Raw genomic sequence first — 25,894 nt, 5'->3', positions numbered from 1 at the left:
CTTCATCGATGCACCTCCCTAATCTAAGAGAGTTCCCCAATCCTTCCTCGTCCTTCATGACCCGAACACTCTTGAAGAGTACTGGTGAGCTGTTTTGGAGAATGTCTCTTCCTTTAGTTTGTCAGATGTTCCCTCAAGATCTGAATGAGGTTATGCGTCATCGGGAAGAGTACCACGGAGACACAGCGCAGCTATCATGGAGCACATGATGTGGGTCTGTCTTTTTACTGGTAGTGTTAACCTTGATCGCTTTGTCAAAGTGGTGTCTGTCAAGTTTCTCTGCTATAAAGTTATTATCGTCCCCTTTGTAATTTAAAAAATACCAGATGGGAGGGCAGGCAGGGAGGGGCTGCTTTGAGACTGTGCAAATATCCGATTTCTCTTCAAAATTCATCCACTGATTTTAGCACTCGTCTGTGGATCTAGCCCACAACAATTACTGTTGTGGCTTTCGTGGTAGTTTGACTATTTCTCTCATTTCCCTGACACTGATTAGATGGAATTCCTCTGTAAGGAAGAGCTGCCTCTTCTCCCTCTTGTATTTATTTATTCAGTTATGTATTTACCTCAGTATGGACTCATGGGGATTTGTTTCATTCTATGGATTATAATCCAACACCTTTGTTACTTGTTTTTTGGCTCCACTTGTTCCAGTTTGGGCCACTGGCAGTCCTTTCACACTGGCTCTGTGCCTTTCCTAGTGCCCTACAGTTTAGTCGTTTGAGCATCTTTATTTCCTGGTGCCACAAGATGCTCCAGGCTCACCCTGTGATTTCCCTGTCCCACCTGGTGGTCAGGTGACTAACGTGGTTTACAGAGTCTGGCCATGGGGACTCTAAACCATAATTCTAAATTCAAGTACTCACTGCATCACTCACTACCTGTGGGATGGGCAAGAAACAGTGGTTTTGAGCCTGTTTCTCCCTCCATACAAGGGTAATATCTTCATGGGCCATAAGAAATCGTGTCTATGAATGTCTTTATGCCGTGGTCCCCAACACTACTCAGAAGACAAAGCTGGGATGGCTGCATCAAAATTAGAATCAGGATGTGTTAAAACACATATTCCTGGACCTAGCCCCAGGAATTCTGACTCAGGGGATCTAGAATAAGGTCCACAGTAAGCATTTTTAGCAAAAACCTACGCTGATTTAGTTGCAGGGCCAGGTCTGGGAACCACTGTTATTCAGGAGCAAACCCCACACAAAGCCCCTCCGTGATCTCATGTCAGCCCCGCATCCTCACCAGTGTCCTGCTACCCTCCTCTCACTCAGGTGAATGCTTGGCCCACTGAAGGATCCCCAAGGGCCACAGGAAACCAAAACCTCCTTCCTCTGAGCTACTGCACTGTATCCCTTTATAGAAGATTAATCCTTACTAAGAGGTCAATTAGATGCTCCATGTTTCAGAAGACTATTCCTTAAATATCCTCCTCCTTTACAAAAACACACTTTGTGAGCCTCTCCCTCGTTGTATCAGGTCAGTAAATACAAAACCAAGAACCAGGTGGGGCTGTGGGGAGGGAAGAGGGGTCAGGGAGATGAGCAGGGACACTAGTAAGGAGGAGAGCAAATTAAAGAGGGCAGTCATCCCCAGCTGACCCCCTCACACATTGCCCTGCTTGTCAGTAGGGCAGGGTAAGAACAGGGCAAACAGAGCCTGGAGCAGGTACAGGACCTTTTAACCCATGGCTGGGACCCACAGTAGGGTTGCAGGAATGAGAAACCTTAGGTGATGGGAGATGGGATGGAGATTCCTGGGGTCTTTTTGATGTGCGGGGCACACATCACTGAGGTTGGCATATGCTATGCTATGCTCTTAGGCTGGTACACCAGCTCAAAAGGCAAGACTCCCCTGCTCACTCTTATGCACCAGCCGACATCAGAAAGGACAGGTGTGTCCAGGAGACTGAATACAATGGGGGCTGTCAATTTCGTAGTGCCCAAGGAGCAGCTTTCAAAGGATCTTAACCCATAATCTGCAAAAGTTGGGTTTTTTTTTTAAGGTGAGGTAAAATTCACATAAAATTAACTATTTTAAAGTATACATTTCAGTGGCATTTAGTACACTCACAATGTTGTCTATCTACCACCTATATTAAATTTCAAACATTTTCATCACCCCAAAAAGGAAACCTTGTGCACATCAAGCAGTCACCCCCTTGTTTCCCTCTCTACCAACAGCTTTTTATAGTGAGGGGTGGATTTTTCTCAATAGTGAGACTTTATGCAGCCACTGTCTAAGGAGCTTTTGGTAACTTTGGGTTCAATGGGCACAAGAACATTCTCTCTTCAACCAGGTGGTAGCAGCCTTCTGGGAAGGCCTAAGGTAAGTTTCCCTTTGCCCTGCCACATTCAGTTCAATGGGAACAGTGCCAGATTCTTACACACACGAACATACACACAGACACACACACCCCAGGCTGGTGAGTTTCATGTGGTCAATAACCCTGAGAACAAGTGCATCACAACTGCTCTGGGAAGAGCCTATTTAGCATCCCACAGTCTGAGTGACTCCCCCAAATGGGTCCAGACAGAGGTCAGCTCTTACCCGCTGTTTCTCTGGGTCCACATAACGAATGCCAAAGTAGTCCTTCTCCAGCAAGCTGTAGTAGTTGCAGATGTGGTCAATAAGAAACTGCCCCTTGGTCTCCCTCTGCAAAGGAAGCACATTTATGTTTCAGCCAAAGCTCGTCTTATACATTAATGTCTAAAATGTGCCTCATTCACTCTGATAGGTCTGTGCTTACACACATGGATTCGCTCACTCCAATCTCTGGAGAAGAGGCTCCCAAACTTTTTTTTTTTTTCCAGTTTTATTAGAATTGTTCCAATTTGACTGCACATATACAATGTACTGAATGTAAATACACATACACAATATACTGTGTATATTTTTTAAATTTACACATATGTTCATTGTTTCTAAGAACGTTTAGAGTTTTAGCTTTTTAAATTTACATAGTCATCAAAGGAATAAAGCCAATCACAAAATAAGAATTAATTCAAAAAGATACACACACCCTGCTATTAACAGCAACGTTATTTATAATTGCCAAGATAGAGGCTTCCGAAGTCTTCACTGCAATCCACAGTGAGAAATTTTTTTTACACTGTAAGCTGATACACAGACACACACAGACTTGAAACAAAAAGAACATCAAAAAGCGGACCCAAAAGGATACCAAACAATGCCCGGCATAGATGAATATGCTCTACTAAAGTTCTGTTTTATTCTATTATATGCCATTTAATTTTTCTCATGCTATTTATGATTCAGAACACTGATTTCACAACTCGATACCTAGTGGAGATCCATAGTTTGCAAAGCCACAGACGATTCCACATATAATGCACCTGATGGTTTGTGCTAATTGCACTGTAGGTATTCGTTTATTCAGTCCTCACAACAATCCTACAAGGAAGGTCCCCATTTTATACCTAAAGAGAGGTTCAAAGTCACACAACACATACAGAGCAAAGTAGGATTTGACCCAGGCCACCAGGCTGCAGAACCCAGGCTCCCACCGTACCACTTTGCCTCTCTCTGCGTGTGTCTACTCTGCTAGAAGGCAGGGTCTGGATGGTATGGAAATGCAACGGATGCTATCAGACAGAACACCCCACCTCCCACCAGGAAAGGGGGCAAATCTGCTGCCTCAGGCCTCACAGCCACAATATCACACCCATAAATCAACATAAAAAGGCACTAAGGGAAACTGGAGGGCGCCCAGGACTGGGATTCCAAGACAGGTCTGGGTGACCTTGAGCAAAACCCCCAGCTGTTTCCACATCAGTAAAATGAGTTGGTTGGACTAGATTTCTAAATTGGCTAGATTATTTTCCCTCCTAAAATTCTATGAGTAACAGATGTATCAGCTAAATCTGATTAAGATAAATACCATTACAGCAAAACTCCTTAATAGCAAAGACCCTTCCAAGCCCTCAGCAGGATATTTGATAACTTTCTGCTTCAATCAAAGTCACTAACAGACCCATGGGGTGTTTTAGGGATGGAATGTGACCTACAAAAATAAATGAGAAATTAGAGACATTAAGTGAGCTATTCTTCCAATCCACTAAAAATAATTTTGGAAGATCAGTTTGGTCTATGTTACATGATTATCTTTTCATTAGAATTCCCTAACATCAGCTTGGGAAGTTGATGAAAAAGTCACTCACTGGCCTGGGATGCACCACACAGAACAAAGGACTGGGGCTTATAAGCCATACTGTGACATGAAGCCTGATTTTCCTGAAATCACTTTTGAGTTTAATTTTGAATGAGCTTTGAACTTTTACTTCCTTTTTAAGAGAACCCATTTGATGTCACTCAAAAGGGACAGCACATCAAAATGGAACTTGTTTTGAGATTTCTGTAATTGTTTTTTTTAGCCCAGGAAGCTCACATGGCAAGCTGTATCTGATGACAGCTAAATCCAATGCCCAGAATATAATCAATGGACATAGTTCTTTTCACAGATTTACCCTGTAACCCATACGTCTTAAAGAGGCTGCTGCAGGATCAAATCACTGAACACAACACACGAGTTCCTCATTTTATGATTGGATTGCCAAGCTCTCTGCAACAGGATTTACTGTGGTGGACCACCCCCGCCATATGCAAGACACACAAGACATGTGGGCTAAGGCAAAGCGTTGTAATGACGTGGGACTGAACAGACCTTGACTGTACCTGACAGCTACTGCTAGCATTTTGCTGTGAAGAAAATGTAGCACTCCAAAGCACAACAAAGACTTTTTTTTTTTTAATGATTAAACACAGCAAACAATATACACTCTACAGCAATTCTCAGACTACCTAAGATCCCTGAGAGAAGGAGACGCCACTGCAGAAAATGTAGTGACTGGATAATACAAGTGTGGCTGAAACAGGAATCAATACTTTCCACAAAAGCAGGTGAGGCCAGTTCCCACGGTTCTGTTAGAGCAGCAGATAGCTTGATATGAGTAGGAAAAGGGGTGCGCCACCAAATGGCGGGAAACCATACATCTTATGAACAATGGGGGGTCCTTGCAGACAGAGAAAAGCAGGGACCTCCAGACTGATGAGAAATCAGACTTTGGGGTGACAAGTATCCTGCAGGCAGGCAAATAAAGATGGGAAAAGGCAGGAATCTCTGGCATCCAAATGTAACCTTCTGCTCATTATGCCCTCATTACAATAAAATTAGCCTTGCAACGTAGAAGTACCCATCATGCACCAATGCCGTGATACTTCTGACCAAGACTAAAACATGACAAAAATCCCTGCTCCCCTTGGGAAGGCGGAGCTGGGACGAAAATCAGAGAATACAGCCCCCAAATCCCTCCCCACTGAATATTCTGCCCTTTTATTTTATCTTTTAAAATTTACTTTATTTATATATTTATTTTTTATGGAGGTATAGTCAATTTATAACGTTGTGTCAATTTCTGGCGCACAGCATAACGTTCTGCCCATTTATTTTTTCACCCTATGTAACCAGCTTGCCACAGACACTCAGCACAGTGGCTCACCTGCACCTGCCCGCTCACCCCTTGAGAGCATCCTATCACTTAGTAAATCCTCGCTTTACTTTCTCCACCTCCGTGTCTCCTTCTCTGAATTCTTGCTGCCACGAGACAAGAACCTAATCTCTGGTAACAGTTCCAGGCCACCAGGTGGGTTCTAGGTCTCTGCTCTTCAGAGCACCACCCTCAGTCCAGCAATATTGCAGCAAACTCAGCATCGCCTGGGAGGGAGCTTGTTGGAAACACAGAATCTCAGGCACTGTCCCTAATCTGCATTTTAGAAGATCCCTCAGTTATTCATATGCTCATTCAAGTCTGAGAAGCATTGGTCCAGGGGAATTTCCCCAATATGGGAAAAGTGCAGAAACTGTACCTGTCTCCAGAAGTCACCAGAAAAAAAAAAAAAGCCTACTTTCCCTTGAGAACTCTCTATTCCTCAACCCAGAAAAGTCAAAGTTTTTTCCAATGTAGAGAACACAAACTGAGATGCTCTACGTCGCTGCTTCATGCCAAGGAAGCCAGTTTACAGCCTCATGTCCTGCTCTGTTCCCCTCCTGCCTGGAAATCTGGACAGTGTTCTCACGCCATTTAAGCTCCTATCATTACTACTTCTGTGCATTAAGCCCAGCTCTTGCACTAAACAAAAGGCCACCCAGGCCCAGCACAAGGGCTGGAAGCTCGTTCAGGCTCAGGTGTGTGAGGGGGCGGAAGTGCAGCTGCCAGCCCCACACCCCACACTTCAGGGAAGGAGCTAGGGGGTGAGCACTGGATCTGTCCCTCACCTTCCAACCCTGGAACTCCAGCAAACTGGCCCAAACCCTCCACTCACTTTCTCCTGAAGTTTCTGAGGGTAGAGGCCCCTGTTCACACCCTACCCTGCTGCCTAAGCCAGTACCTGGCACACTCGGTGTTACTGAATGAATAAATGAGGCATTGCTTTCTCTCACGGAAAACCTGTTCCAGAAACTAACAGTGAGCCTCAGGTAAGACAGCACAGTCCTCATATTAGAGATTCCCCAAACGTAGTAGAATAGTAAAAAAAGAAAAAAAAAAACAACTTATGTCTACACAAAAATGTGTACATAGTGCTTACAGCAGCTTTACTCATAACTGCTAAAAATTGGAAGCAACCAAGATGTCCTTCAATAGGCAAATGGACAAAAAAAAAATTGGTGCATCCATATAATGGGATATCATTTAATGATGAAAAGAAATTAGCCTTTAAGTCATGAAAGAAATGAAGGAAACATAAATGCATATTGTTAACTGAAAGAAGCTAGTCTGAACAGGCTACACGTATTGCGTACAAATGACATTTTGGAAAAGGCGAAACTATAGTAACAGTGAAAAGATCAATGGCCACTGAGAGGGGAGGAGGGAGTGAACAGATGAAAGAAAGGATTGTCAGGGCAGTGAAACTATTCTGTGTGATACTGCAATGGTGGATATAGGACATAATTGTCAAAACCTATAGAAATATATAGCTCAAGGTGGAACCCTAATATAAACTATGGAATTTACTTGACAATAACATAGCACTATTTGGCTCATCAATTTAACAAACATATGACACTAATTAACGCAAGATGTTAGCAACAGGGGAAACCAGGTTGGGGGAGAGGTGATTATATGGAAACTCTGCTTTCTGCTCAGTTTTTCTTTAAACCTAACACTACCCTAAAACGTAAAGTCTATTAATTTAAGAAGTAAGAAAGGGAAGGGGGAGGGAGGCAGGGAGTGGGGAGGGAAGGAGGAAGCCAGCAGAACACCTCAGGGGACATGCAGATAAACACTGCAACTCAGGAGGCTGACAAAGGAAATAAGTTCAAGAGAATAATCTTTTAATTATTCAAAATAAAAGTGAACATAAAGACCTTTCCTTTCATTATTTTGAGTTCCAAAGGGGAAATATACATTTTAAAGCAGTCTCCTCTCCGGTGGCCAAGACACGATTTTAAGCCAAGTGTTTTCAGAAGCAAGCTGTCTTCATTAATCAGAATTTAAATACACCTTCACTTAATACCTGCTTTTTTGCCTTAGTCTAGCCCATAATCTGCAACACTCGTTTCTCTAACAAGCATTGTGAAATAGACAGGCCAAGCCCTCTGGGCCCCAGGCATCAGCATCAGGAGAGGAGACACCAGCATCACCTCCGCTTCTGAGACTGGGACTGCATTTGCTTAGAATCTCCTGTGTGCCTGGCACTGAGGGCCATGCTCTTTTTTTCTTTTTTTTTTTTTTTAATTTATTTGGTTGGGGGAGTAATTAGTGATTTATTTATTTATATATTTTAATGGACGTACTGGGGATTGAACCCAGGACTTCATGCATTTGCTAAGCACACACTCTACCACTGAGCTACACCCTCCCCAATGCTCTTTAAATTATCTCAGCTATTCATCTGATTTAATCCACGTGAGCCCCAGGAGCTAGCTGCTTTTCCATTTTCTAGGAGAGGAAGATAAACCTTAGAGTGGTTGAGTAACTTACCCAAAATCACACAGCAAGCTAACAGCAAAATTCAGGTTTGAACTCCAGCCTCACAGAGTCCAAAAAGAAAAGACCAGAGTTATGAAAAGGAGCAATGCTTTCATTTAAAAGAGGAAGAACCACAGAATGTTGGAGTTGGGAGGTACAGTAGAGAGAGAGAATCTGATCCAAGCCCCTCATTTCAGAAATGGGGAAACTGAAGCTCAGAGAGGTTAAAATGAGATAACATAAATTATTTCATTTTAACTGTGAATAAAGTTTAGCGTTGGAGACAAGATGTATCAGTTAGGACAGGCCAAGTGACGCTGCAGTAACAGAGAATCCCAACGTGTCAGTGGGCTAATACCACACAGGTTTATTTTTCACCTATAATACATAGCCAAGGGGTGGGCTTTTCTCATCATAGCTTAGGGATCCAGGATGATGAATTCTTCTCAACAGCAGCTTCAGCAGTCACCAGAGCAGTGGGAAGGGAATGTGGTAAATCCAACACTGGTTTTAAAATGTATGTCACTTCAGCTCATCAGCCAAAGGAAGTTAAAAATCACTGCCTAACGTTAAGAGGAGAGGGAAATGAAATTCTACCAGGTACCCAGAAGAATGAGAAATGAAATACCTGTGAAGAATCCTAATACCCATCACACAAGGATAGTTGGACACTGGGCCAACATTTAATTAGCATAATGTGCCAGATTTGCCCTCTGAAAGGGCATTTTTAAAATACTCACCTAGAACAGCATGGCCACCCATTTTACAACCTTCACAAATTTACCGTGGGTGTCTCTGTAACAACTTAAGGAATTCAGTGAGTTTGGAATCTATGATTTAACTGGAATCACCTACTGATCATATGTTTTAAATTATATGAGAATATAGCGTTCCAAGAAAAATATGGCAATAGTCAATTAGGAGCTGCTATTTACACACAAGGAGAGCAAAGAGATCGCTTCTGTTTATTCAATTGTTAATGCATCCAGGAGCTTAATAAGGAAGATCGAATTCCTCCTGAAATTGCATACAAATGTCTACAGTGAGCTCAATAGTTTTAAAAAAAAAATTTCAGGTCTAATGAAGCATAGATAGGCTCCCTAGTCCTGTCTATCTGTCAAGAGCCTTGGGCTGAGGGATCCTGAAGTTCCTGAGAATAATGTGACAGGGCAGCTCTCGGCCCATCTAAGATGATGGGGTAATGCAGCTGGACCAAGAGCGGCTGAATGGTTTATGCAGAAACTCAAAATCACGTACAGTTATCGTTTAGCGAGGCGCTGCTCAGGTAGGGGAGAAATTTCCTCCTCCTACGCAATAAAAAAAAGAAAACTAAACAAGGGCAGAGATGAATTTGCGAGAAGACTGTATACATGTAGCTCTACTACACCCATGGGAGTCGACGTGACTCAGCCTTTGCAAGGCCCAGACACATGTAAAATCCTGAAAAGAAATTCAACTCTCCAGTATCTGTTCTCAAGGAACATTTAAGAGAATCCAAGGTCTAGCCCACAACATTTCCCATACCCCTTTAAGCCTCTCTAAATCGTCTTGTACCCTCCAGGGGCTGTGAAAACTTTCACCCTCAAATTTCCTCCTCATGGCACAACCACAGGCTTCATCTTTTATCTCCTCCCCTACTAAGATGTAGTTTGATGGCATTATTTGCAGCAAGAAATCATTTTTTCCTCTTCAGGAGAAACGAGGAGGAAGAAAGTGAAAAGTCAAAGCAGGCAGGTGGCTTGAACCTCACGTGTGCTTAGAACCGCAGAGGTGAAGTGGCTTTAAAGGACACTCTGCAATGACGCCGATCACTGCCCAAGAGCATCCTGACAAAGTTGCAAAGTCTGGGGATGGACCGGGCTGGGTGAGGAAAGAGGGGATCCCACTGGACAATAGATTAGTCTCAGAATATCTCCCACGACTCCGGCATACACATGCCTAGACATGACTGCCCCACGGGGAATTACAATTCAGTGTGTTAAGCAATATGACAATGATCATAACCAGGGCAGGAATAAAAGCCACAAAGCACTGAGTGCCAACTGTAAATTAGAGCCCACGCTAAGAGCTGCACAGAGGTTATGTCATTCGCTCCTTCCAACAATCCTATCACTGGCCTTATTTGGATGGATGACCTCCTAGAAATGTATGATTTCCGCCCACCTCCATTCCTAATTCTTCCAAACTGCATTTCCCTCCCCCCTTTTCTGAAACCCTGCTCTTTCGGCAAAAGACCTATCCAGCGTGGTCCATAATTTTCACTCTGTGAAGGCCTGATGCTTCACTTCAACAGTGTCATTCTAGAAGATTCCTGCATCAGTAGCCAGGCGATTAGCTGGTCTGTAGCCCACACGGCCCCTAAAACTCCTGAACCAACCTTCTGTGTGCTGGGAGGGTACACGTGCACGCACACACACAGACACACACAAGGATTTATCAAAAATATTTAAAGACGGAAAGGCGTAGGCCAGGTTCCCCGACTATCACACTCCCCCATTCTTCAAGTGATTAGTCACAAAGGAGGACCAACATCTTGGTAATATTTACATCTCTACCAACTACACAGCAACCCAAGCCAAGGCTGTTGTGTATTTTTTTCTTATTAACCTAAAAATAGAGACAATGATTGACATGAATTTTAACAGCCATTATCAGCTATTACAAACCAACCTCCTTCTTTAACTCTCCTCTGCCTTTTTTTGCTCTTGGCAGCAGACAGGAGCTCCCCGAAGGAAGGAAAATATCAGATGCAATCTACCAGCTCCTTGTACCCAAGGAATTTTGGCCCATTGTTTAGCAACGCACAACACAGAGCCTGATGGCCCGGTATAAATACATCAGAAAACACGGAAACTCCTGTTCAAAAGCAAGTATAAAAATGAGAACCCCTTCAGGGATTCACACTTAAGAATGCATGAAAAGATATTCAAGACCGAACATAAAATGCAAAAAAGACTATAAGATGGAATGAACGATTCTGGTAAAACTCCCATTTTTACATATGTGTGCCTATTTCTACCCATGCATTCATGTACACATAGACACAATGAATAAAGACTTACAGGCCAAAAGGCTAAGTGTGGATGATATCTGCAGGAGATGAGAGCTTGTTACTTTTAGTTTTTCTTCACTCCTATTTGCATTTTCCAGCTTTTCTACAAATAACAAGCACTAGGTTGTCTATCAGTGTAATGTATTTCTTTCTAATCACTTTTTAATCACTGAGGTTTAATCACTGGTTTACTCTGTGAAGGTAACATATGGACTATTCTCCCAAGGCTAAGGGCTTCAAGCATCCTTAAGATTCACAAACCAAAAGCCCAGTGATCATCATTAGCTGGAAGTCCTGCCTCCTTTGCACCCAGGAAGCAAAAGAGGCAAGAGATAGAAGTCTGGGTGCAGTGAAGATGTTTCTGATCTTAAAGTCCCAGTACAGACTTAGAGTTCCCTGACTCTGCCAACCAATGGCCCTGGACAACTCACCAACCTTTCTGGTCCTCCATGTGCCCAACAGTGGGCTGGCCCAGACGACAGTGAGGATGCATTCCAGACCCAAGCTCCTGCAGTTCTGGGTTTCCACACTGCCTCCTCGGCAGAGGGCTGCCCCACTTTGTCCAACTTGAGTTGATTCATTTGCATCCAAACACAAATAGGAAAGGTGCACCCTGAATATTTACATCATGGGACTTGGCAGGAGCAGCTCTGGGATAATGAAAGATGCTGCTGAACGTGTCCATCACCCCTCCTCCAAGCCAACGCCTGCCGTGAGGGTGGGACCAGAGCTGACAGAGGATTTTAGCTTGGAAAGTTTGTTGGGAATGGGGCAGGGCTGCGTGACTGGCTCTTGTTTTCTGTCCTGATGAAAATTCTGCCAATTTTATTCAGTCACAGATTAGATCAAAGAGTAAGCTCTGGGGTGGGGGGAGTGTGTGAAAATTATCAAAGGGCATGAACTTACAGTAATAAGATAAATCAGTTCTGGGGATGTCATATACAGCATGGTGACTACAGTTAATACTGTATTGTGTAACTGAAAGTTGGTAAGAGAAGATTTTTAAAGTTCTCCCCATACAAAACCAAATTATAACTATGTGGGGTGTTGGATGTGTTAACTTTATTATAATCATTTTGTATATCATATATATAAATCAAATTGTTGCATTGTACACCTGAACCTTACACAATGTCTCATGTCAATTATACCTCAGTAAGGCTGGGTTTGTGGGGAAGAAATAGAAAGATACCATGGTTGACCTCTAAGATCCATAGATTAACTATAAACCAGGGGAGAAAGTAACTTCTGTTTTATTTTACATAGCCAATTTGTTATCTTTTGCAGCAATTCTATCAAATTCCATTCCCCATTTCCACATCCCCCCAACACACATACACACTCTGAAAAGTTGGTTGTAATGTTTATGCAAGGCAGCCAGGGTTAGGAATCAGAAAAACTGATAAACAGTATTGGTTAGGAACTGTGTGCATCTTCAGATGTCCTAGAGCACGGGAAATAGTCCTTCTCAGCTTCTTCTGCCTCCAGCCACAGGACACTAAGTTTCCCTGCTTCCTCTACCTCACAGCTGCCAGCTCCCATCTCTTTCTACCAAGGGCCTCTCAATCTTTTTTTTTTTTTTTTAATAAAGGTATTGGGGATTGAACCCAGGACCTTGTGCGTGCTAAGCATGTAATCTACCACTGAGCTATTTCCCTCAGGTCTCTCACTATTTCCTCGCCATCTACATGGCCAAAAGTTGTAAGGTGAGAACAAAAGTCAGAGGCCACCAGAGCCGAAGAATTCTTTATGATGCACTGAAGTGCCCTGGAGGACCAGCCTGGAAGACTTACTGAGTTCAGGGATCCACTGCAGAGTTGACAAACACATGCTTTCGTGCAAACAAGGAGAACCAGCCCCCAAAGATTCTACCCAGGCCCCCTGGGAGGGAGGAAAGCCAGATAACAGGTAATAATCTGATTAGTTAATTGCATGTATCTCAAGAAAGGAAGTTGAGGTGGCTTTTCTCCTGCAAATCAAGGAAAGGTCCTGCTGGTAAGCCTCCCAGATAAGAGCACGTCTTCCAACTCATGATTGCTGCTCCCCCAAGATGCAGCTGCACCTCAGAAAGTTACTTCCTTGGGCCTTGGACAATGAACAGGATGCCAAAGGGTCCCCATTTGGCGGTCAGTAGATATTAGCCAGTGTTTGCAAGGACACACTCCCATGAAGAGAACAGGCATATTCAGAAATGTAAACTGTATGTATCTGCTGTTCAAGCAGCTGAGTTTGTGTTGTTGTTGTTATTGTTTGTCTTTTATTTTCCTCCAGTTCATTTCATCACTCAAATGCCATTCCCCTGCATGAAAAAAGCCCTCCCCTCTAGCTACCAAAATGCTGTCATTGACGTGTTTGCCTGCTCGTGCTGCAGACTTGGCTGCAGGACTTGTGGCTGCGTTAGAGCCCTCACAGACCCCCCCCCCCGGACCCTCAGTGACACCTCTGTCCTCTGATCTCATTTGGAAATTGATGACACGCTGCCTCGCTCCTCTCACTGCCGTCAGGTGTGATGCTGTAACTCTGGCTCTATCACTTCTCTCAAACTTTCTTTTCTCAACTAAATATCTTCTCCTTCAAATTCTTCCTAGAACATCACAGAATAATTTGTACATGGTAAATGATTAAAAAGAGTAATTAAACCCCAGTGAAACATCTTTTTTACCTACCAATTTCACAAAGCCAAAAAATTCGAAAAAATAGCCAACCCCGTCAAGAGTGCAATGAAGGAATTAAACCCAGTAGAAGTCAATATTATACTGGGTATATGTGAAACTTTTTAGATATTAATTTAGGGGATTTTTAAAACCCCTATTTTCTCTCCTCTTACTCAGACTTCTTCCCCCATTTAAAGAAGTAGCAGGCTCTGTGATTCCTAACCTCAGAGGATGTGTGTGGCAGAGTGAAAATTAATAGCTAGATTTTGTTTTCAAATGTCTAAACCTACTGAGAAGAGGAGCATGAAAAGTGTACTGCTGTGTAACAAACTGTTCCAGAAACAGAGGGGCTTAAAACAATAACTTCATATTATCTTTCATGATTCTGCACAGTGACTGAGCTCAGCTAGATGGTTCTTGGCTGGGGTCCCTTACATTGTTGCAGTCACATGGTGGCTGTGGCTGGAAGCATCTGAAGAGATCTTCACTCACATCCTGGTGCCTGGCTGAGCTGGGCTGGCTGGAGTGGTTGGGGGCTACTGGACTCTCCCCGTCTCCCCTTTCATGTGTCCTCTCTCTGCTTCTAGCTTGGGCTTTCTCACAGCATGACAATCTCAGGCCAGACCTCTTAACTGGCAGCTTGCTTCCTCCAGGATGAGCATTCCCTAAGGGTCCCAGCAGAAGTTACCTTCTATGCAATGTCTATTCCAGTGCATTCTGTCGGTTACAAGTCAGTCATTAAGGCCACATTCAAGGGAAGGGCAATTAGACCTTCCTTCTCAATGGGAGGAGCAGCAGAGAATTGACGCCTGTCTTTAACCCTTCAAACTCCTAAATTTAAAAGAAGGAAGAGGACACGCCCTATAGACGTGGGCTTGCTCCCTGGATATGCTCTCTGTTGGCAGAAGACATTAGGGAGCAGAGATGCGGTGCATTGAGGGATCCACAGCCACAAGCACTGGGCTTTCTGGCCTCACCAGACTGCCATGTCTCAAAATATCCACCAAGTCCCAGGGATGAGCTGATGTGGACATACGGCCAATGACGAACATGCCCAAGTGGGGGCAAGGTCAGGAAAAGACAGATAAGAAATTTCCAACCACCCTTGTAGGGTGGGAGATGGCATCAAAATTTTGTTGATTTATGGAAAGGAGTTGCAATATCTCTTCCAGCTTGGGTTTGGGGCCTGGCATCCCCTGTCATAACACTGGGTATCAGTCCCTAAGTTTTACTCCTTCCAATTTGAGCCTTCAGTAAAGAGTGATTCTGTGCCTCAAAGCTGAGCCCTCTGGTTATCTCCTTTCATTACGATTACCAGAGCAGAGTTAAGCTACCCACAAGCACACAGCAGCACATGCACTGAAAGATCAACCATTGAAGCACAGAGAAGACAGTGGAGAGGCTAATCCGGAGCTCAATCGGGAGATGGATTTTCCATTCCACGCTGGAAAAAAGAAGTGAAGGAAGACAGCTACCCAGCTATAACCAATATAACACCCAATCTGTCGTCCCCAGATGCTCCCTAGGCAGCTCCAAGAATGTTGCAATAAATTATATAGTCTGCTGCATTGTCCCAAGACAATCAGTTCTGTGCAGGTCAGCAGCATGCTTGGTAGTGCAGAAGTTCTGGGTCTACAGACATGAAGGTTAACTTCTCCTCCACCAGGATCCCAGAGAGTAGCCCCGACAGAGATGGGATGCTGAGCAGAAAGGCCATGAAGATGGTGGCCCAGGGAGCTTTGAAAGCGCACAATATCCTACCCAGGACAAGAAGCCAGGCCAGGAGACCAGAACGCCCAGTCCTGGTTTTGCAAGTTCCCGGTTGAGAATGGAAGCAGCTGCCCCACTCCTGCTGTCCTTACAACTCCCTTTCTAGCATTTGCCTCCATCCAGCTGGACGCCCATTTATTAAGCTCCTAGTCATCCTCTGACTGTGGCTCTCTGCCTTGTCACCCAACTTCTGCCCTCCCCCACCAAGGAAAAATCAAGCAACACTCCATCAGCCCAGGGAAATCTCTACCAGTTTCTTCCCATGATGGGTCAGAAAAAGTTCTTACAAGAACTTCTGTGAGAAAATGTGAGACTCTTGAGTAACCACAACATACTCTTGTATACAATGACAACCACTCACATTTTTCAATAAAAGCAAACATGTTCAGCATGTATTATGTGCCTGACACTGTGCTAAGCCACCTACATGTATTAGCTCATTCAATCCTCACAGTCACTTTGATAGATACCACTGTTACTATCCCCACTTTACAGATGGGGAAACAGAGGCTCAGACAACAAGCATGAGCTGGATCCAAGACCTGAACGCTCTTCTGTGCCTCTCTAAAAGCTTCCGCCTTTTTCTACCAAGTCACAGGCTCTCGAAGGGCTGGTGTAAAAATTTTGAAAAGACTTCTTTCTCAGTAAGCTCTTCTGTTACCCAACCAACCAGTCTTCCCCACAGTTCCCTGATTATTCACTGGACTAAGTGTAAAAGTGATGGACAGATACCTGCCCCTCAGTTTTCTACTGATAGCCTTCCCTCCAGGTCAAGACCCATCCTGATCTTGTCCTTACCACATAAGGGACAAAACAGTCCCTGGGTCTTACTCATTTTTCACCAGGATCTTTTCTTTAACAAATGGAAAGATCAGGAAACCTTAGCTTCTCTTCCCAAAAACAACAGATTGGCTTCCTACAGTAACCACAGGCAGGAAAATGAGGCCAGGCCAGCCCAGAAGGGTGAGTTGCTTAGTAACTAGAACACACATTCCTGTGCCCCAAAGGCAAACGGTCCATTCTGCTGGCCCTCAGGGTGTTTTAGAACAGGATTCTTTTTTTTTTTTTTTAACATTTTTTATTGATTTATAATCATTTTACAATGTTGTGTCAAATTAGAACAGGATTCTTAATGACACAGCTCCTCCCTGGAATGCCTCGGAACATTTGGGGTAAGAGTGGAGATCTTTACCTTCTCACCTTCCTCCAGGGCTGTAACATCACCTGCCTGGCAGAGACTCAGCTTATTAAACAGTCAATTCCCAACTGTGTCTAAGGCTTCAGGCCATTTCCTCTCCCAGGCTCTTAAAGTCATTTTTGAGTAGGTAAGATGAGGCTAACCATAATCATTTCAGTTAGTATATCAGAGGTTCAACTTTTCAATGATGGCTTGCTCGCCCTGTGAAAATGTATTAACAATCCTCATCTGGTGCTGACTTCCTGGAGTATTTTACAGTGTAAACCAGTCCCAACTGATGCGGGGTTGGGGGGGAATGGCAAGAGAGAAAGGGATGGGAGGTTTGTTTGTTTTTAATTTATTAAGAGTTGCTGTGTGCAAGCCCTGGGCCAAGGGCTTCACCTGCGGCACCCTACCTGGCAACAGCACTATGATGTGGCCTCAGGGAAATACTCAGCAACTCTCAGATTCCAAATCCAAACTCCAGTTTGGATTGATTTCGTTCCAAAGCCCATGTTTCTTCCATCCCATCACCCATCACACTGTCTCCTATCTGTGTCCAGAAATCTCACGGCAGTCCAGTGAGGGGGGAGGGAGGCAGATTCCAGTTTTAACTAGGATGGTCAGGGTAGTCCTCATTGGGTGAATGACATCTGAGCAAAGACTTGAAGGATGTGGAGGCATTCAGCGTAGAGAAGAGCGAGGGAAATGCGTCCCAGGCAGGGCGGACAGGTAGGGCAAAGGAGCAAAGGCTGGAGTGTCAGGTGGGTCTGAGGCTGGAGCAGAGTCAATAACGGAGACAGGAGAAGATGAGGGCAGAAAAGAGAAGGGGGCCAGATCCTGTCGGACCAAGAGAAGGTAGACCCCACCCGCACCAAAAAATCCAGCTCCCAATTCACTCTAACAATGACATGAAATATTATGTACCAGTTCCTCAGGGAGGGAGGGAGGGAGGGACGGAGGAAAGAAGTCCTCCAAAGCACAGACCATTATTCTGCCAGATAACCCTCTGCAAAGCTGCATGACCATTTTTTTCTGGGTGAGTGGAGAGGTGGGTGGGGTGGAGATCATAAACCAGAGCTTCTTAATGTAATATCTTAGGTGAGAAGTAAGCCATTTTAGGTACAACTATTTTACTAAAACTATTATATATTATTTCGTCTCAAAGTGGGGTGAACACTAAAAAAAAAAATATGCAATTTTTCACACCCTCCGTTAGACCCTGTCAAACTTTGAGTCTAAATACAGAAACCCTCTCGGAGCCAAGCTAGCCATTCACATTTTATCTCAGGTTATTCATGACTCTTCAAAATCTGCACTATTTCTGGAGTCAGTGTATGAACAGAAATGGACGTTTGTCAAATAACCCCCAACACGTAAGGCAGGACTGTTCTAGCCGCCCTACTTGTTTTTAAGGAAATTTTTTTTTATTGATGTAACACATCCAATAAAGTACGCAAATCACATATAGCTCAATGAATGATGACAAAGTGAGCAAATCTATACAACCCCGCCCGGATCAAGCAAGAAAATGCTACTGGTGCCTCCAAAGCCCCTTCATAGCCTTCAGTCATCACCTCCCCAAAGGACCCCACCGCTGGTTTCTGTCACCAGTTTTGCCTATTTCTCGACTTGCAGTGAATGGAATCCTGTTGTTCTTTCTGTGTCCTGCTCTTTATTTCAACATAATTTCTGACATTCATGCATGTTGTTGTGTGAAGTCGTTCACTTACTGCTCTACAGTACTTCTATGGTGCAAATACACACTTCATTAATCCACAATCTACAGTCGTACAGGGATGGACATGTGGGTAGTTTATCCAGTCCTCAGTTATTATAAATAAAGATGCTATGAACCTACCTGTACACATACTTGGTGACCATATAGAACTAGTTCTACTGGGAATACAGTTAGAAGTGGATTTGCTAAGACACACAGTGTCTGTGTGTTTGCCTGTAGTAGACGCCGCCAGAGAGCTTTCTAAAGTGGTTGTACCAATTTAGATTCTTACTGGCAGTGCCTGTGAGTACTTTTTTTTGACATGTTTAATTAATACAGCTTTTGGATAAAGTGGATTCATATCCTACTACTGTTAAGACAAACACATATACACATTACTATATATAAAAAAGATAAACAAAGACCTACTGTAGAGCACAAGGAACTATATTCAATTTCTTGAAATAACCTATAATGGAAAAGAATCTGAAAATATATGTGTGTATATGTATGTATGTATGTATGTATAACTGAATCACTTCGCTGTACACCTGAAACATTATAAATCAACTACACATCATTAAAAAACAAAATTTAAAAAACAGACAAACAGAAAAGCAACCTTCTCTAGGCCAGTGATATAGTGTTTGCCATGACCAGTTAGAGGAATAGTCCTTGTGAGCAGCTGACCATGTTGGCTAAAAGAGGACTGGAAAACATTTCAATATCAAAATGTGGTCCAAACAAATCATTGCATTTGGCAGATATTCAGTGTTTGGTGGGCTGCAAGTAACTCTACCCAGCAAGTCAATTCATGCAGCTATGTAAGGCTGTATTTTAAAATTAACTGATCCTGCTGGGTATATCAAAGTATAAGTCCATCTTTTGAGGTGGCCAAGTGGTAGGAACTCTTGGAATTATGTAGGCCCCAAAGCATTTTCTCTCATTGTTCATGGTGCAGAAATCTAGGGAACCAGCCATCTATTGTTCCAGATTCCAGAGCAGAATGGAAGGTCCTCTCAAGGGGGAATGTTGGCCCTACTCACGGTTCCCCCAACATCCATGCACAAGGGAGAAGAGTGCCAACCACTGATGGGCAGAAATACAAGGACACAGCAGGTCCTTAAATGTTCACACAGTATGTCAGCCCTGCCACCAGCATGTGACTATAGTTAGTACCGCACGCACACTTGAAATGTGCTCTGCGAACAGATCTGAAGTGTTCTCACCACACACAAAATAGCTATGTGAAATGATGGATGAGTTAATTAACTTGATTGTGGTCATTATTTCATGATATATATTCAAACATCTCATTGTACACCTTAAATATGTTAAAAATTTTTATTTGTTAACTATACTTCAGTAAAGCTGGAGGGAAATTTAGAAGAAAAGTCAACAAACAATATAGCTTTTTGGCATTTCAGGCTGTCACCCATCAGAGAATTCAACTGTGAAAAAGGCTGATGTGTCCCCACCAAAAGCCTGTTTCAGGGAGTGGGAGGGGATAAATTTGGGAGTTTGAGATTTACAAATGTTAGCCACTATATATATAAATAGATTTTTTTAAGTTTCTTTTTTATAGCACAGGGAACTATGTTTAATACCTTATAATAACCTTTAATGGAAAAGAATGAAAATGAATATATGTATGTACATGCATGATTGGGACATTGTGCTGTACACCAGAGATTGACATATTGTAATGGACTGTACTTCAATTAAAGAAAAAAAAACATAGCCATACTGCTGCTTCTGCCTTTGCTTAAGTTCCCCCAGTGTGTTCATTTAGATCATCAGAAGTCCAAGGGCATAATCCTTATCATTGTAGCTTCCCATAGAAGTGCCTTCCCTAATCTCAACTGGGTGGTAGATAATTCTGTAACTCTTATAGAGTGCCAACAGAAGAAATAACTGTCTGACATTTCTCTAGCTCCTGCCAAAGCATAGCCACAGACATTGCCCATCATGCTACCCAATGCTTGTTATAAGCCTTGATACAAACAATTCTTCCTGAAAGGATAGAATTGTAGTCCTAGCAGGGATCAGCCAGGAAGACTATGAAAAGCATTGGGATTCCCTTCTTGCTCTGGCTTCCAGAAAGCTTGGAGGTAAAGTTTGTGCTTAATAAAGTTTGTGCTTAATAACTATACATCACACACACACACACACACACACACACGCACACACGGATTTGAAAGGCAAATCTATAGAGAAAATGCAGACGAGCAGTTTCCTGGGGCTGCGAGTGGGAAAGGGGAGTAACAACAAATGGGCACAAGGGGCTTTTCCTCAACTGTGAAAATATTCTAAAATTAGACTGTGGACAACTCTGTAAATTTACTTTAAAAAAATCACTGGTACTCTAAAATGAGTAGATGTAATGGTATGTAAATTACACCTCAATAAAGCTGGGTTTTTTTTTCAAATCAATCTGAGATGGGTCATAGGCATAAATGTAGAAGCTAAAACAGTAAAGCTTCTGGAAGAAAATATAATCGTCATGGTCTTGGGGCAGGCAGAGATCTCTTAAACAGAACACTAAAAGCACTAACCGTACGATAAAAACAAAAACGGACTTCATTAGAATTAGGAATATCTGTTGGACAAAGGACGTGATTAAGACAGCAAAGAGGCAAATCACAGGCTGGGAGAGATATTTGCAATACTTATATCTGACAAAAGACTGATGTCTAGAATATATTTTTAAGGCATTCCCACTAATAAACAAAAAGGCTTACAGCCCAATTGAAGACGGGCAAGAGACTCGTACACGTAGTTCACAAAAGATAGACAGATATCTAATTGTCCAACACACATAAAAGGTGCACAGATGTCACGGCTACCTCAGTTCCTAGTTCTGTATCCCTGTGCCTTTCGAATTGTTCAGTGTTTATCTCCTTGTTAATGTTTTGATATTCATGGCTACCAGATCTCAACAGGAAGCAGATGGCACTCAATCTAGAATACCCAGACCTCATTCTCATTTATGTGACCTCCTGGCTGGGGCCGCCATTGGTCAAACCCAGCTGGAAACCAAAGGACAAAGCAGTGCTTGTATCGATTGTCACTGACCAGGTCAGCTCCTGGGGCACAGAGAGGCTCTGGAGGGCAAATGGAAGGGACCCGGCGCTCCACTGTAAGCTGCCTGGAATCGCTTTTTAAATATGCGGGGAATAAATCGTGAACAAAGACCACAACCAGTAAAACTATGCTGCTGGGAGACAGAAAGGGAATTCACTGTAGACATTACATAAGCTTTTCCAATGCAATTCATGAAGGAGAAGGAAGAGGGGAAAGAGGTAGCAGTTCATTATTATATGCTCAACCCAGATAATGCCTGCCTAATTTATTTTCTATCGACGGGACAGAGAGCTGACTCCTCTACAAAAGTGAAACAGACATATATCCTCAGGAACACACAATATGCCTTCTCGGAGCGGGTTGCTCTTCCTTCAACTCACTTCGGAGCCAGCATCTGGACACTTGAGGAAGCTTATTATCCCACAGAGATATAAAGTAAATCTCGTCTTCAACGGTGCTTAGTTTGAACAGCCTGTAAGAGGCCTTCCAGCCTCTCCACTGACCATCCCCCCATCAGAACACACTTTCTTAGCTGCCCCACCCTGCTCCGGAGCCCACTCTCCTCTCTCCACCACCCACCCTAACTTAGCTCTCACCAGTTTCCATTAGTGCAGGATCCATGATGTCGGCTCCAGTGATTTTCTTAAAAGGCTTTAAAAGTGTCCATCAAGACGCACGTTGACACATCCTTCTGCTTCACAAGCCTCAGTCTACAAGGTGACCTGGGACACAGTTACTTCCCACTCGAAACTCCTCTGAACTAAGGCACAAAGCAAAAACAAGCTGTTCTGTGCAGGAGGCTTCTCTGAATCGTCTGCTGTCTCCTCCACTAGAATAAAGTTTCTTGTGAGCCGGAATCGTGCCTGTCTTGTTCACGCTGTAACCTCAGAGCTTCACACAGTACTTGGCACCTGGTAGGCTAAATGTATGCTAACTAAACAAGTAACTGGACTGACAGCCTTTCTTTAACTTCTCCATGGGCAGCACCTGGCTTTAAGTTTGCCACCCATGATAACTCAGCTACCTTTGTAATAAACAAGTCCACCTGTGAGAAGTTAAAGGCACTCTCTAAAACATCTCTCTCTGAAAAGCTGACAGGCTAGTCGCAGGAGCAGAGTTCGTTACGTTGTTTCACATCACAGATTACACGCTGTCCCTTGCTAGAGACAACAATGCCATGCTAAGCCAGTCAGCTCAATGAGCCCACAGGCAGCCACCCGACCCCGCCTCTCCATCTAGTTCACAGCATCTTCCCGACCACATTCACCAAACACCACCCTTCCTCCTCCACCTCGGACCTCTTAAGGAAAAAGATGCCCCAAGGTAGAGATTCTCAAACTTAACACACATTGGATTCCCCCAGAGGGCTTGTTAAAACACAGATTGCAGGGTGCCGAGCCCAGAGTTTCTGGAGTAGTAGGTGTCCGAAAATTTTCATTTCCAAGAAGTTCCCAGGTGTATTTGTTTCCCATCGCTGCTATTATAAGAAATTCTAAAAATTTAGTGGCTTAAAACAACACAAGTTAAAACTATTACCTTATAGTTCTGGAATTCAAAACTTTAAGTCCAATACGGGTCTCACTGGACTGAATTCAAGGTATCCGCAGGGCTGTATTCCTTTCTGGAGGCTCTAGCGGAGAACCCATCTTGCTTCTCCCAGTTTCTAGAGGCCACTTGCACTCCTAGGCTCACGGACGCTACCCTCCAGCTCCAAAGTCAGCAATGACTCAGCAAGTATTCCTCGCGTCGCTCTGACCCCGCCTCCTGCCTCCATATTTAAAGACTCTGTGATTATATTGGCCCCACCTGGAAAATCCAGCATGCTCTCCCTCTCTTGAGGTCAGCTGCTAAACAACCTTGATGACGCGTGCTACCTTAATTCTCCATTGCTTGTAATTTAACATACTCGCAGGTTCCAGGGATTAAGATGCGCACCTCTCTGATAGGTCACCATCCTGCCTCCCACGCTGGACAATGCTGAGGCTGCTCGTCTGTGGCCACACTTTGAGAACGCTGGTGTAGTGGGATGCTGGCTAGTGATGGAAGTGCAGGACCACTGGCTCCAGGAAGAACAGGGAAGGAAGAGCGAGCAAAGCAAATAAATAGGGACGTGTGAGCCGCAGGGGGAACCCAAGACAAGAGATGGGGCCAGGGACCTGAGAAAAGCCAGTTCAGTCGTTAGAGTGAGTCTCCCAGGTCACATGCAAAGAAAGAGGGAGGAGCACAGCCAGAGGGGTGGTGATTAAGAAACTCTTCCCAGGTGAGGATGAACTAGCTCCTGCCAGAATGATCCCTTCCACCAGAGCTGCTCTCTTAAGAGAATGCACTGAATATTGACCAAAAACACCAAAGTCTAAAGATAGTAATACTTTCTATGAGATGCATTTGTCATATAATTTGGAGGTACAATCAGAGTTCTGATGGTGGCAAGACGCATAAGCCAGTGTTCATTTTTATTCTGAATTGGAGTTTTCCATTCCTAGAGAGCTTGGCTACTGAAGTATGTGTTGGTTTTAAATAAAATCTACAGCTGAATTTGTTTTTGCTTTAATTTTTTTTTTTAATTTGGCAAGAGAGAAGCCTTCAGAGAAAATATGTGTTTTTAGGAGTAGTTTTATCAGGCATTGTGATGGGTCCCCAGTCTCCCATGCAAGAGAAGTCATCCCAGATTCATAATCGTGAGGGGCTAGGGTGTGTGTGTGTGAGCTCACGCCTGCATGCGTGCAGGGATGGTGGAGATGGTGGTGGGCAAGACAGGAAAGCTCTGGGAGCCACAGTTCATATTCTGCGTTCACTTTATTCCAAGAAACACATCAGCCAATTGAGAGAGTTAAGAATTTGTACGATGATGATGATGATGATGATGATGATGATGATGATTATTGTAAAACAAATATTCATCCTTTACACCAGTTCTTGGAGGCATTTCTTTTTCATGGACGAGAGAAAGTGAGCTGAACCAAGCCATAAAACAACCTAAGGTTAACCCAGGGACTAGAAACTCTGCATTTTCCCTACATATAAAGATTCATCTGTGGCTTAAAATAGAATGTCGTAGCCTTCTCCTATTTCTTCTGATAAAACAGATCGCATTTGCTGGCAGCACAGTGTCTTAATGGCTCCGTTCCCCACAGGTCCAGCCAGCACTTAGCTTCCTGTAAGATTGTGTGCTCTGTTATCCTGCGAAGTCCACTGCAGGAACTGGAATCCCAGCAGATAGGTGAGAATGTCTTGTGGATGGTGACAGAAAGATAGTGGAAAAGCTAGTGATGAGAAGAATAATCCACCACATCATCCTGAACTCCTTCCAAAGGCTGAACAGCAGAAAGCGGACCAGTTGGTGTCATAGATGTGGGTGTTGGAGCATTTACATTTTAAGGAATCAGACACTATAAGCAAATGGTTATACTTCTGCCTCCTGCCGTCTCCAAATTAACAAATGCACATATTCTACAATCATTCCCAGAGCAGCTCGAAGGGAAGCTGTCCCAGGAATTGGGTTTCCTGAGCAGCCCACTCCTCTGCTTACAGTAACAGTAAATCTAAAAATGCTTTTTGACCTAGAAAGACACAGCCCTCAGTAGCCCTGAAATGCAAGGAATAATGGAAACCGTGATCATCAGTGCAGGGTCTGCTCTACGCTCGGCACTCTGTGTACATTCTTGCACTGAATCCTCATCATAGTTCTGCAAAGCAGGTATCACTATCCCTATATTTTTAATAGGAGAAAACTGAGGTTCAAAAAAATAAATGAATCACTTGCTTAAGATCACACAGCCAGGGAGCAGCAGAGCAGAGCTCCAAGCTCAGGTCATTTGGCTCCAAAATCTGTACAAACCACACAAAGAGCTACACTTCACACAAGACGTGATCTCCCCTGATCAATGATAGTGGCGGAGCATTGTTCTTCCTTATCACAGTGATGAATTTCCTCTGAACAGGCTAAGTATTCCTGTCCTCTCTTCCTTGAAGCCAGCAGACACCAATGGCAGAATGGTGTGTAACAAAGTTCTCCCCCAGTAAAGCTAACCTCTTTGCATATCGTCATCTTCTAGCAAATGTTCCACAGGCCTCATCCTAAATCTGAGAAGTTGGAGGTCAAACGAATCACCAAATCAGGAGAATTCAAAAGGACACAGATAGCACGATGCAGTGTCGAGACGCTTTGGATTCTCTGCCCCAGCGCTGCACATACACACAAAACTGTGCTACAATTTTAGGGGTTCGTGGACCCCCTGATGCCCACTTACAGTCCTATAAGTCAGGAGACCCAGGTTTCTAAGCTGGCTCTTCAGCCACGAGCAGGGAAGCTCTGTGGAAGGCCCTTTACTCCTCCATCCAATGAGACGATCACTTTGGCCTCTCCCCACTCTCAGGGTCTAATTGTGGGTACCTCCTAATGAGGCAATACTTAAGGACAAACATTAATATAAAGAGGTGACAAGG

At 43.7% G+C, this 25,894-nt stretch overlaps 1 protein-coding gene across 4 annotated transcripts in view; it reads right to left on the bottom strand.

Annotated features, from left to right (window-relative positions):
- The window catches only part of FRMD3 (FERM domain containing 3), a 296,579-nt gene that overhangs the window by 130,334 nt on the left and 140,351 nt on the right, over positions 1–25,894 (bottom strand). For all 4 annotated transcript variants that reach the window (XM_074363128.1, XM_074363129.1, XM_010967414.3 and 1 more), the window contains one exon: positions 2,551–2,655. Coding sequence is in view for 2 of the 4 variants with exons in the window: in XM_010967414.3 (XP_010965716.1) it covers positions 2,551–2,655 (105 nt within the window). In the remaining 2 variants the exon portion in view is untranslated. The remainder of the gene's footprint in view (positions 1–2,550; positions 2,656–25,894) is intronic.

This window comes from Camelus bactrianus, chromosome 4, assembly GCF_048773025.1.
Source record: "Camelus bactrianus isolate YW-2024 breed Bactrian camel chromosome 4, ASM4877302v1, whole genome shotgun sequence".
In the NCBI taxonomy this organism is placed as follows: Eukaryota; Metazoa; Chordata; class Mammalia; order Artiodactyla; family Camelidae; genus Camelus; species Camelus bactrianus.
This window is presented reverse-complemented; position numbering and strand designations above follow the sequence as displayed.